The 15,637-nt window shown below is 37.2% G+C and overlaps 1 protein-coding gene across 6 annotated transcripts in view; it reads right to left on the reverse strand.

The window, feature by feature from the left end:
• Positions 1-2,467: 2,467 nt before the first annotated feature.
• The window catches only part of LOC126284652 (F-box/LRR-repeat protein 7-like), a 38,455-nt gene continuing 25,285 nt past the window's right edge, over positions 2,468-15,637 (reverse strand). For all 6 annotated transcript variants that reach the window (XM_049983750.1, XM_049983747.1, XM_049983746.1 and 3 more), the window contains exon 3: positions 2,468-3,254. In XM_049983750.1, coding sequence (XP_049839707.1) covers positions 2,910-3,254 — 345 coding nt within the window. In that variant the 3' untranslated portion in view covers positions 2,468-2,909. The remainder of the gene's footprint in view (positions 3,255-15,637) is intronic.

The raw sequence follows: 15,637 nt of genomic DNA on the forward strand, positions 1-15,637 counted from the left end.
GTAAAATATGTGAATGCCGTCTTCCAACCAATAATGCAACCATATTGGCAGCATATTGGCGAGGCATTTGTCTTCATGGATGACAATTCGTAGCCCCATCGCGGACATCTTGTGAATTACTTCCTTCAGGATAACAATATCGCTCGACTAGAGTGGCCAGCACATTCTCCAGACATGAACCCTATCAAACATGCTTGGCATAGATTGAAAAGAGCTGTTTATGGACGACGTGACCCACCAATTACTCTGAGGAATCTAGCCCGAATCGCTGTTGAGGTGTGGGACAATCTGGACCACCAGTGCCTTGATGAACTTGTGGATAGCCTACCACAATGCATAGAGGCATGCATCAATGCGAGAGGACGTGATACTCAGTATTTGAGGTACCAGTGTGAACAGCAATCTGGACACCACCTTTGAGGGTCTCACTGTATGGTGGTACAAAATGCAATATGTTGTTTTCATGAGCAATAAAAAGGGCGGAAATGATGTTTATGTTGATCCCTATTCCAACTTCCTGTACAGGTTCTGAAACTCTCAGAACAGAGGTGACACAAAACTTTTTTTTGTGTGTGTATAATGTTAAACTTACACAGTTTGAGTGAGTAACAATGGTAACTGATAATGTAACACTATTACAAGTTAACAGTGTAACTGACTTGCCTTATAAGGTGAACAAGCTTAGCACCCTCACACTTTAACCCCTTAACCACCTAGTTTTGTAGTTTTAAGAGAGTACATAATTTAGGAGTAAAGGAGACAATTCACCGAATAGTAAAAGTGTTGAGTGATCGACAGACACATAAAAAGAATAGAGCCTTGTTGGTTAATTACTTTTCTGTTCTGAAGGAAATGAAAAAGAAAAAAAATTCAAACTTTTTAAAATATTTTTGCTTTGCTGAATGTTTGTATCAGACAGTTATATCTTTTGTGGTCAACATTTCAATTTATTCATTTCAATGTCTCAAAATATGCTACATGTTAAGATATGACATGGGGCAGTAAAATGAAAGTGAGAAAGCTGAAAAAAGTAAATAAACTGGTTATTATTTCAAAAGTAAGTTCCACAAGTGTTAATACATTTATCACACTGTGAGACAAGGTAGTAAATGCATTCATGGACAAATGTTTGCAGTTGCCTACAAAACCATGATGGTACCCAGGTGTGCACATAATTATTCAAAGCAAATCAACAGCCATGGGTCTTTCTTCAGGGCTTCAGAAATATGGAGCCACATGTTACCAAGGCTATTTCAAATCACTGGGAAGCCCTTACACATCCTCCATACAGTCCCAGTCTATCCCCTTGTGATTTCCATATTTTTAGATTCTGGAGCAAGACATACACAGCCGTCAATTTGCTTCTGATAAAGAGGTGCATACCTGGGAACAATTATGGTTCCGTAGACAACTACAAATATTTTCCAATTAATGTACTGATTATACTGTCTCAAAGTGTGATAAATGTATTAACAGCTATGATGATTACTTTTGAAATAATAAACAGTTTATTTACTTCTTTCTATCTGTCTCGTTTACACTTGACTGTTCCTTATAGAATACTGAGACATCTAGGGCTGAAGACAACATTAGAATATTGGTAGAAAACTAGACAGCAAGCAACTGAGAAATGGTCTCAAAAGTCCTGTCAAAGGCTGACAGAGAAAATGTCAATGTATTGTAAAAATTGACAATGTTAACTCAGCTATTATTTCAAAAATCTGGGGCAAAACTTACTAGCTTTCAATTACTTCAGAAGTTTCATTTTACTTATATATTACATTTTCATTTTGGTACTTCTTGAAGCAATGTGATATACGCAAAGGAAAAAAATTCATGCTTTGGTGCAAATTACAATATAAGTTAATGTGTTCGTGTCAATATTTGTAAGAATGCTAGTTGCATCTCAAACATGCACCTCTGCGGCTATTGTACTGATTGAGCAATGGTTGTAAGTATTTGGGATAATGTGAGACTTGTGGTGTGGTACCTGAACATTTGCAATGCGCTGAAATAAACCTGTTTGGCTTCCCCATTTTACTGGTGACTTTTTCACAGTGCATAGTTACCTTAAACAACAATCACTTTCCAAAACTGAAAATATCATTTGGAGGTATTCTTTGCATAAAGAAATGAAATGTAAATGTGCATAACCTATCAAATAATACATTTAAGAGGTGTATTTGTCAATTGCACTTTCACAATGATGGTTTTTTTTTTCTGTTGCTCTGAATGCGTCTAAGATACCATAGGCATCCTTTGAGGTATACATTTACATGAAGTCAAATTTGTGAATTAAGATTTTCTGCAGTTTTCCTTTATGTGAGAGTGAAGGCAGTTTGGTCAACAAACTCATGGGAAATTCTTCACTTTGTTCTTGTCAGTAATTTTACAAAGAGCATTAATTTAAAGGGAAGGAACAAAATGGATGAGACTTGTATATATAAGAAATAAAAGGAAAGAAATATAAAAAATTACATGACAGTTACTTTTAAATTACAATCGCTATGAAAATAAAGCATCAGGTACAATACATTATCAACTCTCAATTGTTTAACAACTGTTATTGTATGATTAATATATTGTGGCTTCTGGCAATCAAAAAAATCTAGAGAAATTATTTAAAAAGGCTAACATGCGGTAGAAGTTGGTGGTTTTCTATGCTCCTGTGGTAAAACCTTACAATTTGCTTTAGCTCGAATATGCCCTTTCTAAGGTGGACACGATTTGTAGATACTTTAAGCACATTAATACTGAATATGAGTATTACATAACAGCTTTTACACGCTTTCTGTGACTAGTATCTTATACCTTGTAAGAAACATAATCTGCATCACAAGGATTAAATTTTTACACAACAGGTCCCCATTTTTCACTCAGTATACAATTGGACTGCCCAATTCGGATTTTTATATCACAACATTAATGTGTGGTGCGCAGTGCCTCATAGCTTGCAGCTGTTCTACATTTATGTCAGCACCATAAAGGACAAGTGTACGGAGGAAGGGCAGGTGCTGTGGCAGCTCCCGCAGACGAAGCAGTGACGCCCCGCACTGGCTGAGGTCGAGTACTCGCAGCTCGCGGATGTGCGGCACCGCGTCGGCTATTTCTCTCGAATGGACACGTGCGCAGCTCTCCAGGCTCAGCTTCCGCAGCTGGACACACTGTGAGAGTGTTCCCAGAGACTTTAAAAGTTGTGAGAGCGACAGGTCCAGCTTCTGCAGGTTCCGGAGACAGTGCAGGTACTTCAGTCCCTAAGAAATGTGGACCAGGTTCAATTTGCTATTGTTATTGTTATTATTATTATTATTATTATTATTATTAATTCTCTTTTGTATTCCTGTTTCAAAGACACAATTACTGAAATAATTCAAAATATCATAATAATAACAAAACTTGTAAAAAACGTTCTGTAGCCAAGATCATATAAATACTTTTTTATTTTTGACAACGGGTTTTGACAGAATTTGCTGTCATCTTCTGGTCTCCAAAATGTATTTGTTATAAAACTATCTGTTGTGAGTTGGAACCTCATTCAAAGTTGTCACACTAATGGGTAAAATGTAGCACAAGTTTGTCAGAAATAAAACATTCATTGAATTTGATCACCAATGAAGTGGAACATGTAAGCCAACATAAAAAGATGTGCTAATGTACATTTTTCTGTATAAAGTGATTTCTAAGGCTTAACAATCATCTGTGAGTGATACATATACCGACAAAGCCCTGTATATGAGGTGCCTTTTGACTTAAATGTTTAATTTCTGACAAAACTTTGTAGAATGTGCTATATTTTATTCACTAACATGGCAACTTGACATGAGGTTCCAACACATAATGATAGCCCCTTCTCATTTCTCAACATGAGAAAATTCAGTAATAAAATTTTTAATTGTGCAAGTCCAACATGAAAATAACGATGAAAAACAACAACAAAAATGTTAACAATGGACAAAAATGGGAAAAATGTCAGACACCACCTGCCCGGGGGTTCTATCCCAACATTCACACGAAACGATTTGACAAAACTATGAAAATATAAAATAAGATGTATTGCTGAAAATGTTTTTAGACTAATAGTTCTTATGCTTAAAAATCAGCTTTCCTGACAATGGCATCTTAGGGACTGGCCCTGTTCAATTTTGTTTTGGGATTCAAAGGACATTTCCGAGTGCTGTTAAGTACAAAACATTTATGACAAATTAAGAGAATTATCAGTAGCTGAATGTGTAGCATCAAGGCTTGGCAATTTTAAGTAGCTGGTTCAAATCTCACTAGTAGCAAAATTTCTCCCTTCTTATTCAAATTCAATATTTATTAACAAACAGAAATGTTAATTAACAAATGCTGAACCATAATTTTATATAAAAATAACACCTTGTTATTTTTACCTACTGGTCAAGTGGAAATAAATTAAAATTTGACACAGACATGCAAAATATCTTCTTGTTAAACGAGAAAATATTACATACATCAATAATACTGCTCAGTTTCCAGAAACAGAAAAGCCTCTTTGTTTTCTGTTTGGCATCCTGCAGTTTGGCACCAAATTTTAATTTATTCTAAATATTGACATTGTCACACAGTTGCCAGGAATCTACACTATTAATAAAACTGTAAAACCATCATGGCTGTCTGCCTGACCACACTGATCTCCAAAACTACTTAATGAATTTTTATGGGATTTTCTCAGGTAACTCGGTCATAGCTTGGGGCAATGTACTGGTTTTATCACCTAAACTAAATCACAGAGAAGAGATATCCTGATTTAAAATTTTATCTTAAACTGTCATGTCTGTCTGGTTATGATAATTTCCAAGACTACTACATAAATTTTCATGAGGTTTTCACAGGTAATGTAAGTTTAGCTTAGTGCAACAAATAGACTTATTTCTTCAAAATCTGATCACAGAAAAAAGACATCATAATTTTACATTTCATTTAAAACCATATGCTCAGCTCAGTAGTTCAGATGTCTACCTCTGTGACATGATCATCATGGTGCAGTACACCGAAGAACCAATAGATGGTGCTGTTAGTTTCATAGTACACCTAAGAATCAATTGTGGTGCTGTTAGTTTTTTTTTAACTCAGTGAGAGATGTCTTTTCTGAAGTTTATGTCCATGACAGTAGTAAGTGCCACAATGTTTTACATCCAATTACAAACAAGCATTGGATATACTTGACTAGGATGTGTCTATTTATAGATTTTGCTTCGTGTATTAGAAACTTATACTTAACAACATTTCTTTTGACAACTTTTATTTATATTCTTTGTTAAGAAACATGAATTTATAGAGTTTACTTTGTGATTGGAGTGCCAACAGATTAGATTTTGATTTCAGTTTGTTTATGAATAAAAATGCCTACAAGGCAAGGGAAGGGGGTGTTTCCTATGAAAATCGTGTGGAGCAATTTGCTGCTACTCGACAACATCAGACTTTAACTCGTTCTTTGGAAACTCCTTCAAAGCAAGGTGTAACATAGCTCTGATTGAGAGCATCATGTATTATTTCACTCTCAAGAACTGTTCATTCACAGAGGCTTAAAGTTATTACAATCCATCATAACATCACAAAACAGAAATTTTGACAGGAAATAGCGTAGGTGACTGAGTTTTTATACTCCTAATCCAACTAATTCTTAACAATTCAGCACTTCACTTTAAGTGCGTACAATTCCTGATGAGTTATGTTACACCATGACCATAAACAAACTACAAGGCCGTACCTTGAGTGTTGTGGACTTGGACCTCAGTGCCGATTGCTTTTCACACAACCAAACTCTACATGATGCTCTCTCACAGTAGGGAATTAAACAGGCCTTTCATTCATGTCCCCCCAACACACTACTTCAAACATTGTGGACAAGGAAACTTTGTAAGTCAAAAATAAATTCCATGTGTACGAAGTCTCGGGCACAGATACAAATAAGTAACCGGGTTCGCCGGTTTTCTCAGGTAGCTAAAAATTAAAACGTGTTATTTTTATTAAAAAATGTGATTCAATGTGTGTTATTTAATATTTCTATTTGTTAATAAGTATGGAATTTAAGTAAAAGTAAAAAGAAGAAAAAAAGTATTTTACTACTAACGAAATTCAAAATGGCAACTTTGTGATTATCATATTTTTATGCTATGTGCTCAACTACCAATATTATGTTAACAAATTACTAATGTTTCATAACTAGTAGCACTTGGGAACTTTCTAAGCTTCAAAAACGATTTTCCCAAGTTCATTTCAGAATGAATTGATGTCCAGGCACTGAGCTTCAGTTTCAATATGTAAGAAGATAATATATTTTGGTCCATCAAATCCTACATGTACAAGACATACAAGGATATTTGACAAACTTAAATTTTTACAACAAAATTCAATTTACACTATGATACAATTTTTAAACTATATACTATACAGTACTGCTAAACAAATTGGTTTCCATGAGATAATATACTAATAACTGAGAAGCATACTTGAACAGACTAGATCTGCGCTTAAAAACAGCAAGTTAGCAACAAAAAAATTAAAAATAAAATACAAAATCACAATAGCACAATTCAGCCCAATTATGTGCTACTTCATTAAACTTACACAATTACATGTACTATAGAAGACTCACACTGTAGAGTAAAACTAAACATGAAGAAGGCAGAGCAGTCCTTGTGAGTTACAATTACCACAACACAACCAGACAGGTTGCATAAGAGAGCCTACTCTTAGGCCTGTGAGTACAAACAGACCCAAAATTTTTCATTTAGTTATCATAGAACAGAGACTCAGTGGTCACAAGGGCATTACAGAATCACTGAATACAGCTGTGAAAGGAATCTAAAGAAATGGAGCACACACGGAAAGATATAGGTGTTCGTTTTTCCGCACTTTGTTTGGAGTGGAATTATAAATCATTATTGTTAAGGTGATTTGATGAACCCTCTGTCACATACTTAAAGTGTGATTTCCAGTGCATCCATATAGATGTAAACACATGGTGCCTCGTGATAAACATGCAGTTCCAAACTGTAATCCCTGTCTTATAGTGTTAAACTTTTAACGCAAGACTGTACCTCTTAATGAGTAGATCATGGCAGCATTTTGGATTTTTAAATTCAATCAATAATTAAGTGAAATACTGAAAATCAAATTTTTGTTGCCCTTGGATGCTGTTAGATACGAAACCTGCAACTGGTACATGGTCCCGGGTTCCAGGACAGTCTCTCAGTAATATAGATGTGCTGGGCAAAATTGTCACTGATAGAGAAGACCCATCGTGGTCTGACAGCCACGTCAGAGAATTGTTACAAAAGCAAAGAGTGATTCATTGCAAATTTAAACAAAGCCACAGCCTCACAATAAAAAAAAAAAAAAAAAAACTGGTGTAAGGAGAGCTGTGTGTGAAACATTCACCCAATTAGAAATAAAATTCTATCTACCAACTTGAAGAAAATTGTAATTAATTTTGATCTTATGTTAAATCAGTACACGGATTAAATCCATCTGTCCAGACACTCAGTGACCATGATGGCATTGAGGAAGATTACACTGTAGTACCTCATTTAAATCTTTGCACGGATGACAAATTAACAGATATCGAAATAAGTGACTGTGGTATAGAAAAGCAGCTGAAGTCGCTCAACAGAGGGATGATATACTAATATGAGTTTACATAGAGCATGCAAAAGAACTTGCAGCTATTCTAGCAGCAGTGTAAGTAGGTCTCTAGAGGACTTCCTAATGATAGGGAAAAAAAGCACAGGTCTTTCCCATTTTCAGGAAAGAATTTTGGAACTTGTTTTATGTGTGCATATTATATTTTTGAAGACCAAAAACAGCCTTTGTAGGAATCAACACATGTTCCAAAAACAAGTCTTGAGTACTGCAACACACTCTGTTTGTCCCAGAGACTCAGCGAGCATAGATACAAGCACCAGGGAACATGCCCTGTTTGACTTTCGATACGGTTCTACACTGTCACCTACTGAAGAAAATATGAGCACGAAGAAAACTGAACTAACTATGTGACTGGGTTGAAGAGTTTCTAGTAAGCAGAACACAGGATGTAATTCCCTCAACAGGGAGAAGTCTTTGCACATAAAAGTAACTTCGGATGTATCCCAAGGGAATGTTATAAGACCATTACTTTTAAAATTTATATAAATAAATTACTAGGCAATGTCTGAAATTCCATATAGCTTCTCACAGATGATGATGTTGTATACACAGAAGTTGCAGCTCTAGAAAACTGTAGCAAAACACAGGAAGACCTGAAGAGGATCAGCGCTTGTTGCAGGGAGTGGCAATTGATCCTCAACATATACAAATCTAACATATTTCAAATAATTTGACAGAACAAGAAATTATTGTATGATTACACAATTGCAGATCAGTCACTAGAAACTCCATATGATAGCTAGCAGCATTCATACGGAGCAATTTGAAGTGGAATCATAACGTAAAATTAAATGTAAATTAGGCAAATGCTGGAGTGAGTTTCATTAGGATAATCCTCAGGAAATGTAGTCCATCAACAAAGGAAGCAGCTTACTAAACCACCATTCAACCAATACTTAAATACTGTTCGTAATGTGACCCAACCAGATAAATCTCATATTCTGTTACGTGTTAATTTAATAAGCATGGAAGCATCACAGAGATGATCAATGAACTCCAGTGGCAGCTGTTGGGACTTCTGCATCATGGTAGTATGGTTTATTGTTAAAGTCCTGAGAGTGATCGTTCCTAGTAGAGTTGTCAAATATATTGTATCCTCCTATATATATCTCATAAAAAGACTGAACATAAAATCAGTGAGATCTGAACTCACAAAGAGGCTTACTCACTATCTGTGAGTGGAATAAGAAAGGAGGAAAGTCAGACTAGTACACAAATCACCCTCTGTCACACTCCGTGATTGGTTTCTGGAGTATTGTTGTAGGTGTAGATGATGAGCAGGTTGAAATAACGCACACATGAAGAGGTTTGCACAGGATATACTAGCATGGAGAGTTGAATTAAACCAGAGTTCAGACTAAAGACAACAACACAACAAGAAAAACATGCACTACACGTGCTAAAAGTCATATTTTTCTTATCACTGTCCTAAATCTATAAGAACAGTTTTGTCTCAAACTATCTGCACAATAAAGAGAAAGGCGTCTTCATAAGCTCAAGGTGATGGCAAAGACTGTAGCACCCAAAACTTAGCGAATCCTTTGAATTGTCCCAAAAACTAACAGAAAAACTTCATGGAAAAGTAAATCAAAATATAGGTGAGAGAAATGAAGTCCAATTGACCTGAGATGGCAATAGAGAACTTTAACTGCACCAGCATTTAATCAGTGTTGTTTTTGTGTTCTTCAAACCAAAGTGCGATTTGACACAGCTCTCCATTACAGTCAATCTCGTGCAAGCCTCTTGACCTCTGCATAAGTAATGAATGCTATAGTCATTTGAACCTGATTATAGTAGTCATACCTTGGTCTTCCTCTACAATTTTTACTTGCACTTTCCTCCATAACCAGATAAACAATACACCGTGTTCCACATAAAATGGGTACACCCTACTTACTGGTTAATATGCAAATAACTACATTTTTACTGCTATTTATTCTTTTTTTAGTTCGTTGCTATTTGAATCTCGGGTGTGAAGCATATTGGTTTTATGTGGGACACCATGGAAGTACCACAAATGAGGAAAAAATGCAGATTCACCCCCCCCCCCCCTCCCAAACACACACACACACACACACACACACACACACACACACACACACACACACACACACACACACGTCAAGCCGATTAGTGACATTAATACAAGCACTCATGAAATACCATACTAATGTACAACCATTAGATGGAAGAGGTGTTAAGTCCTAGTCTTACAGTTAAATGAATAGTGTGTTGAGAAGGTTTAATTCCTACACCATATTAATCAGTTTCAAAAGACAGAAGTTAGTACTGGAAGTGTGCAGAAAACAAGTAGGAAATATCTTTAGTCTTGTCAGGAGTTAAAGAGTACTAAACAATGGAAAATCTGAGCTGCAATAACAATATGAATTTAAACAGAGTGTTGCTCACTACATATAGAAGGCATTAAAACAGCAGACAGGCACTTTTAAAAATAGCCTTTAGATTATTTGGCTATTGGACAAAGTCCTTCGCCAGACTGAGAAACACAAACACACATTCATATATGCACAACTTACACAAACATGGCCACTGTTGCCTCTTGGTCTCATAAATGATTTTGTCAAGATAGTTAAAAAAAATTAAGAAGCTACTATTAAGTTTGGTGGTCCACTGTCAATACCTCTTCTATGTGGTGAACATCAATCTGTCATTCATAGAGCAGGGCATGACAAAAGACATGCAAACAAAACTAGATACTTGGCAAGAAGAGTTCATGAAAATGGGTCTTAAAATCAGCAAAACCAAAACAGTTAGTTTGGCGTGACTAGAAACTCTGCTACAGTCCACCTACGAATTGTAGATGCAGAGAGAGATATGGTGGACAGCTTATAGAACTTATGTAGCATTGCTTCCTCAAACAACACTACAAATCACAAGACCACAAACAGAATACAAATTCCTCCAGAAGGTACATAAGACACTTTGGCGTGGAACTCCTCCACAACCTTCTCAAATCAAACTATATAATATGTACCTTCTGCCTACACTAATGAATGAACCAGAAAAAGACTGAATAAAAATCACCTCCTGGTAATGAAAAATAAGTTTCTCTGTTCTTGCCTGGAGAAAACAAAAATTTGATAAAATAAGACATGAGAATATCCTCCAACATCTAAGATTATTTGGCAGAATCGGATCCTGGAGAACCTCAACGTCTGATGTGCCAGCTGCCGTCAGATAAACAAGCAGGAAGTGTGGAAGGGCAAGAATAATTATAATGGGCTTATGTACAACCACACCCAGTTTGTAGTAGTGAAAAAATGGTGGCAGATTTTAATAATGATTTTCTGTCAGATATTTCTGACTGGAAGCATCTTGAGTTTTGTTAGTGCACAGCTTTGGATTATTTCCTAGAGTAAATCTCACAAACAGGATTAAATTTCATATTCTAACAGCCAATGACAATATGCAGAATGAGATTTTCACTCTGCAGCGGAGTGTGCGCTGATATGAAACTTCCTGGCAGATTAAAACTGTGTGCCCGACCGAGACTCGAACTCGGGACCTTTGCCTTTCGCGGGCAAGTGCTCTACCAACTGAGCTACCGAAGCACGACTCACGCCCGGTACTCACAGCTTTACTTCTGCCAGTATCCGTCTCCTACCTTCCAAACTTTACAGAAGCTTAACGTCTATGGTCATCAGTCCCCTAGACCTTAGAACTACTTCAACCTAACTAACCTAAGGACATCACACGCACCCATGCCCGAGGCACGATTCAAACCTGTGACCATAGCCCTGTAGAGCCTAGAACTGCTCGGCCACACTGACCGGCAAAGCTTATAACAGTCACTGGCGTAAAGACGATGTCCTTCAAATGTAATTTTGATGATGTAGAAATATTACCAGCTCAAAATTGTTTCATAAAATTGCATAATTAATTAGATTACATAAAGATATTCAAGAATGTTCTGGACTTAATACTAAGAACTTAATTGTTAACTGTATATATGTTTCAAAATTGCACTTGTAAAAGTAAAAGATCATTAATTTCAGAAATTTGCATTATCATTGTACTCATTTTAATTTCTACTAAAACTCTGTAATGACAGTTTTTGCTGCATTAACTTGTTGCAATTGTAACATCAAACATGAAATAACATAATAATGTCAAAGAACATAATTGTTAAAAGATGTACAACTACACCTTGTCCAAAGCCTTGGGGTGTATGCGGTTGATGTACTACCTGGTGCGTTCCAGTTCTTGGGAAGTTGTGACAGTCAGGTTGTATATATGTGTGTAATAAAGAAGTGTTGTCAACGAATTAATTGGTGTATGGCTGGTAGTGACCAAAGACTTTCTGCAGCTGCTACGTTAGATTTGGTGAATGGAGCTGGTGTGAGAAGTTACATTGGATTTGACATTGGAGCTGGGCTTCTGGCCCTGGATAGGATACGTTTTAACCTGATATTCTGTTATTCGTTTTGGAGGCTTTTGCAAAAGTTAGGAGAAAGTAATTGGAAGTGGTGGACTGACAAGTGTTAGCAATATATGGTTTTCAGTCCAATCATGAGATCAAAGCAGTGATGAAAATAAGTGAAGGTCTGATTATACATGTTTGCTTAACTAATCAATGGTGTAAGATATCACATAATTAGGCTCATAACCACACATCATTATGAGCACATGGACTCCATCTGTAAGCACAAGTGCTAGGACGTTGTGGTTAGTGTTTAACGTCCCGTCGACAACGAGGTCATTAGAGACGGAGCGCAAGCTCAAGTTTCGGAAGGATTGGGAAGGAAATCGGCCATGCCCTTTCAAAGGAACCATCCCGGCATTTGCCTGAAACGATTTAGAGAAATTACGGAAACCAACCTAAATCAGGATGGCTGGAGATGGGATTGAACCGTCATCCTCCCGATTGCACAACAGGGTTAAACACACACACACACACACACACACACACACACACACACACACACACACACAGGTCAGGTATTGCAGTACAATAAAACAATAAACATTTTCTTAGGCTGTGAGGAAATTTGTGTCATGATAGCACTTACACTAGCTTCCACATCTATGTATAAAATCATTGTTCAACGATCTGACCCAACAGTTCACAAAATGGCTGTCATAGCTGTAATAGACAGTTCCAAATACTGAACAGGTAAAAACAAGTCACATTCAGCGACTTGTGAGTCACAATGGAGACATAAAACTTTCCTGGCAGTTTAAAACTGTGTGCCAGACCGAGACTTGAACTCGGGACTTTTGCCTTCCTCGGGGAAGTGCTTGGGTAGCTCAGATGGTAGAGCACTTGCCCGCAAAAGACAAAGGTCCCAAGTTTGAGTCTTGGTCTGGCACACAGTTTTAATCTGCCAGGAAGTTTTCATATCAGTGCACACTCTGCTGCAGAGTGAAAATCTCATTCTGGAATGGAAACATAGTTTACAATGTAATGCCAGGTGTTAGAACAGAAATGGGAGTCCAGCTTCCAATTGAGAAATGTTTTTGCAAATTAAATGAATATGTTTACTCATAATAATGCTAATCCTGTGAGAAATATGCTATCCCTGTTAATACGATGAAAGTACATATCCACCTAATGTTATTTAATCTGCACATTGAGTAAGCAATAAAAGGAACCAAAGAAAAATCTGGAAGGAAATTACAGTTCAGGAAGAAGAATTAAATACTTTGAGGTTCACTGATGACTTTGAAATTCTGTAAGAGATGACAAAGGACTGTAAAGAGTAGCTGAATGGAATAGACAGTAGCTTTAAAGAGGTTACAACTCATGCACAGATAAAAGAGGATTGTATAAGATACACTAATGTGGGGAACTGCATCAAACCTGTGTCTGGACTGAAGTCAATTATGCCTTTGTGAAACTTCCTGGCAGATTAAAACTGTGTGCCGGACCGAGACTCGAACTCAGGCCTTTGCCTTTCGTGGGAAAGTGCTCTACCATCTGAGCTACCCTAGCATGACTCGTCTCCTACCTTCCAAACTTCTGATTCTGACGTCTATTTTTTTTACTAGATACAACTGCAAAATGATGTTTGTGCAATTGTCTTTCTGTTCAGTCTATTCCAGATACATTTTATATGCAGTACTTCAATAAAATGAAAGGAGAAGTATAGAGAAAATTAAAAAAAAAATGTAATGGAATATAGTCATATTAAATAAGGAAATGATAAGGGAATTAGATTAGGAAATGAGATACTAAAAGTAATAGATGAGTTATACAATTTGTCAGCAAAATGACTGATAACACCCAAAGTACAGAGAATATAAAGTGATGGCTGGCAATACCCAGAAGAGCATTTCTGATAATGAGAAACCTGTTACCATCAAATATGAATTAAAAAGTTACAATGTGTTTTCTGGAGGTAGTTTTCTGGAGGTATTTTTATGGAGTGCAGCTTGTACATGGTGATAAGCAGTTCAAGCAAGAAGAAAAAAGAAACTTTTCGTACATGATGCAACATAAGAATGTTGAAGATTAGATAGACAGACCAAATTAATACTGAGGAAATGATTAATCAAACTGGGGAAAAAAGAAATTTATGACACACAGTGACTAAAAGGGAATAGTTAATATGACATATTTTGAAGCATCAAGGACTCATCAACTTGGTAACTGAGGGAAGTGCGGAGGGTATAAACAGAAGACTCAGACCAAGGCTTGAATACAATAAGCAGGTTCAAATGGAAGTAGGGTGCAATAGTTACTCACAGATAAAGAGGATTGCACATGATAAGACTAGTGTGGGGAAATGCATCAAATCAAGAGCCCGGACTGAAGAGGACGTCCATTGATCTTACTAAATATGATTGAAAAATAAAGTTTATGTGACTGTCTTCCTGTTCAGTCTATTCCAAATACGTTTTTTATGCAGCAATTCAGTTAAGTGAAAGAAGTATCAAGTTTACATTTCACAATAATGGAAAGTCCAGGGTGGAAAAATATGTAAAATAAGGGAAAGGCAACCACTCACATATAGCACACTGATTTGTGGAGCACAGAAACACATAACAGAGAACAGTATTTTACTAGTTTTCGAGATTCTGCTATTTTTCTAGTCAAAGTACACATGTTCACACACACAATCACACAGCTGTTGCGGCGAGACTGATTGTCAACTACAGTTACTGAGAGCAGTTGCCCAGGCAGATGGTAGTGGGATATGGGGATGGAGAAGCACAGACAAGGAAAGAGAGGTTGGGGGGGGGGGGAGGGAGGGGAGGTGGAGTGGGATGGTGTGAGGCAGGTCTTTTGACAGATGACTCTGTGGCCGCACAGTGAGATGAAAGGAGATATGAGAGATACAGAGAGAGTGGAGAAAGTGAGGGGGGGGGGGGATGAAGAGGAAACTGGAAATGAAATTGGAGACAGCGAGGGGAGAGAGAAAGGGAGAGGGGTGAAAAAAAAGAGAGGGATGGAGGGAGGGAGAGCATCCCTGTGATTTTTGCTCCCAATCCCGTAACTAGTGGGTCATTCCCTTGTGGTCGGCCATGAAGAAAGGTTTGCCTGTACACCCACTCACCACTACCTACCACAGTCCAGTCACAAGCACCTCCTAGCTAATAAATTGGAGGGCCACATGTGAAAGCAGTCATTTTATATATAACTGATGCTACAGTTACTGTACAGCATTCTATGCAAGCATGACAGATCTACTAGCACAAATGGCCACTGCCAGTCTACGGCAAACCACAAACTTAACCATCCAGTTCCCTAACATGCCGTGCACAGAAACATTAATGACTTCAACAGCTGCTTCATTGCATGAGCCATTTGGATACTCCCTTTCAGCACAAGTTTCTCTGAAGTATGCAAGTGGGAATTTTCTCTCCAACATATCCTGCAATCTGGCCTGAACTTCCACGTCCTCACTTCATCTTTTACCTTCTGTCTTTTGTCCATGCTACTCCTTTCTCAACCAGATTGCTTACTGCCTTCTGCCACCACCCTTCCTTCCACCCACAATCTATGTGG

The sequence above is a fragment of the Schistocerca gregaria genome, chromosome 8 (genome assembly GCF_023897955.1).
Source record: "Schistocerca gregaria isolate iqSchGreg1 chromosome 8, iqSchGreg1.2, whole genome shotgun sequence".
Lineage (NCBI taxonomy): Eukaryota > Metazoa > Arthropoda > Insecta > Orthoptera > Acrididae > Schistocerca > Schistocerca gregaria.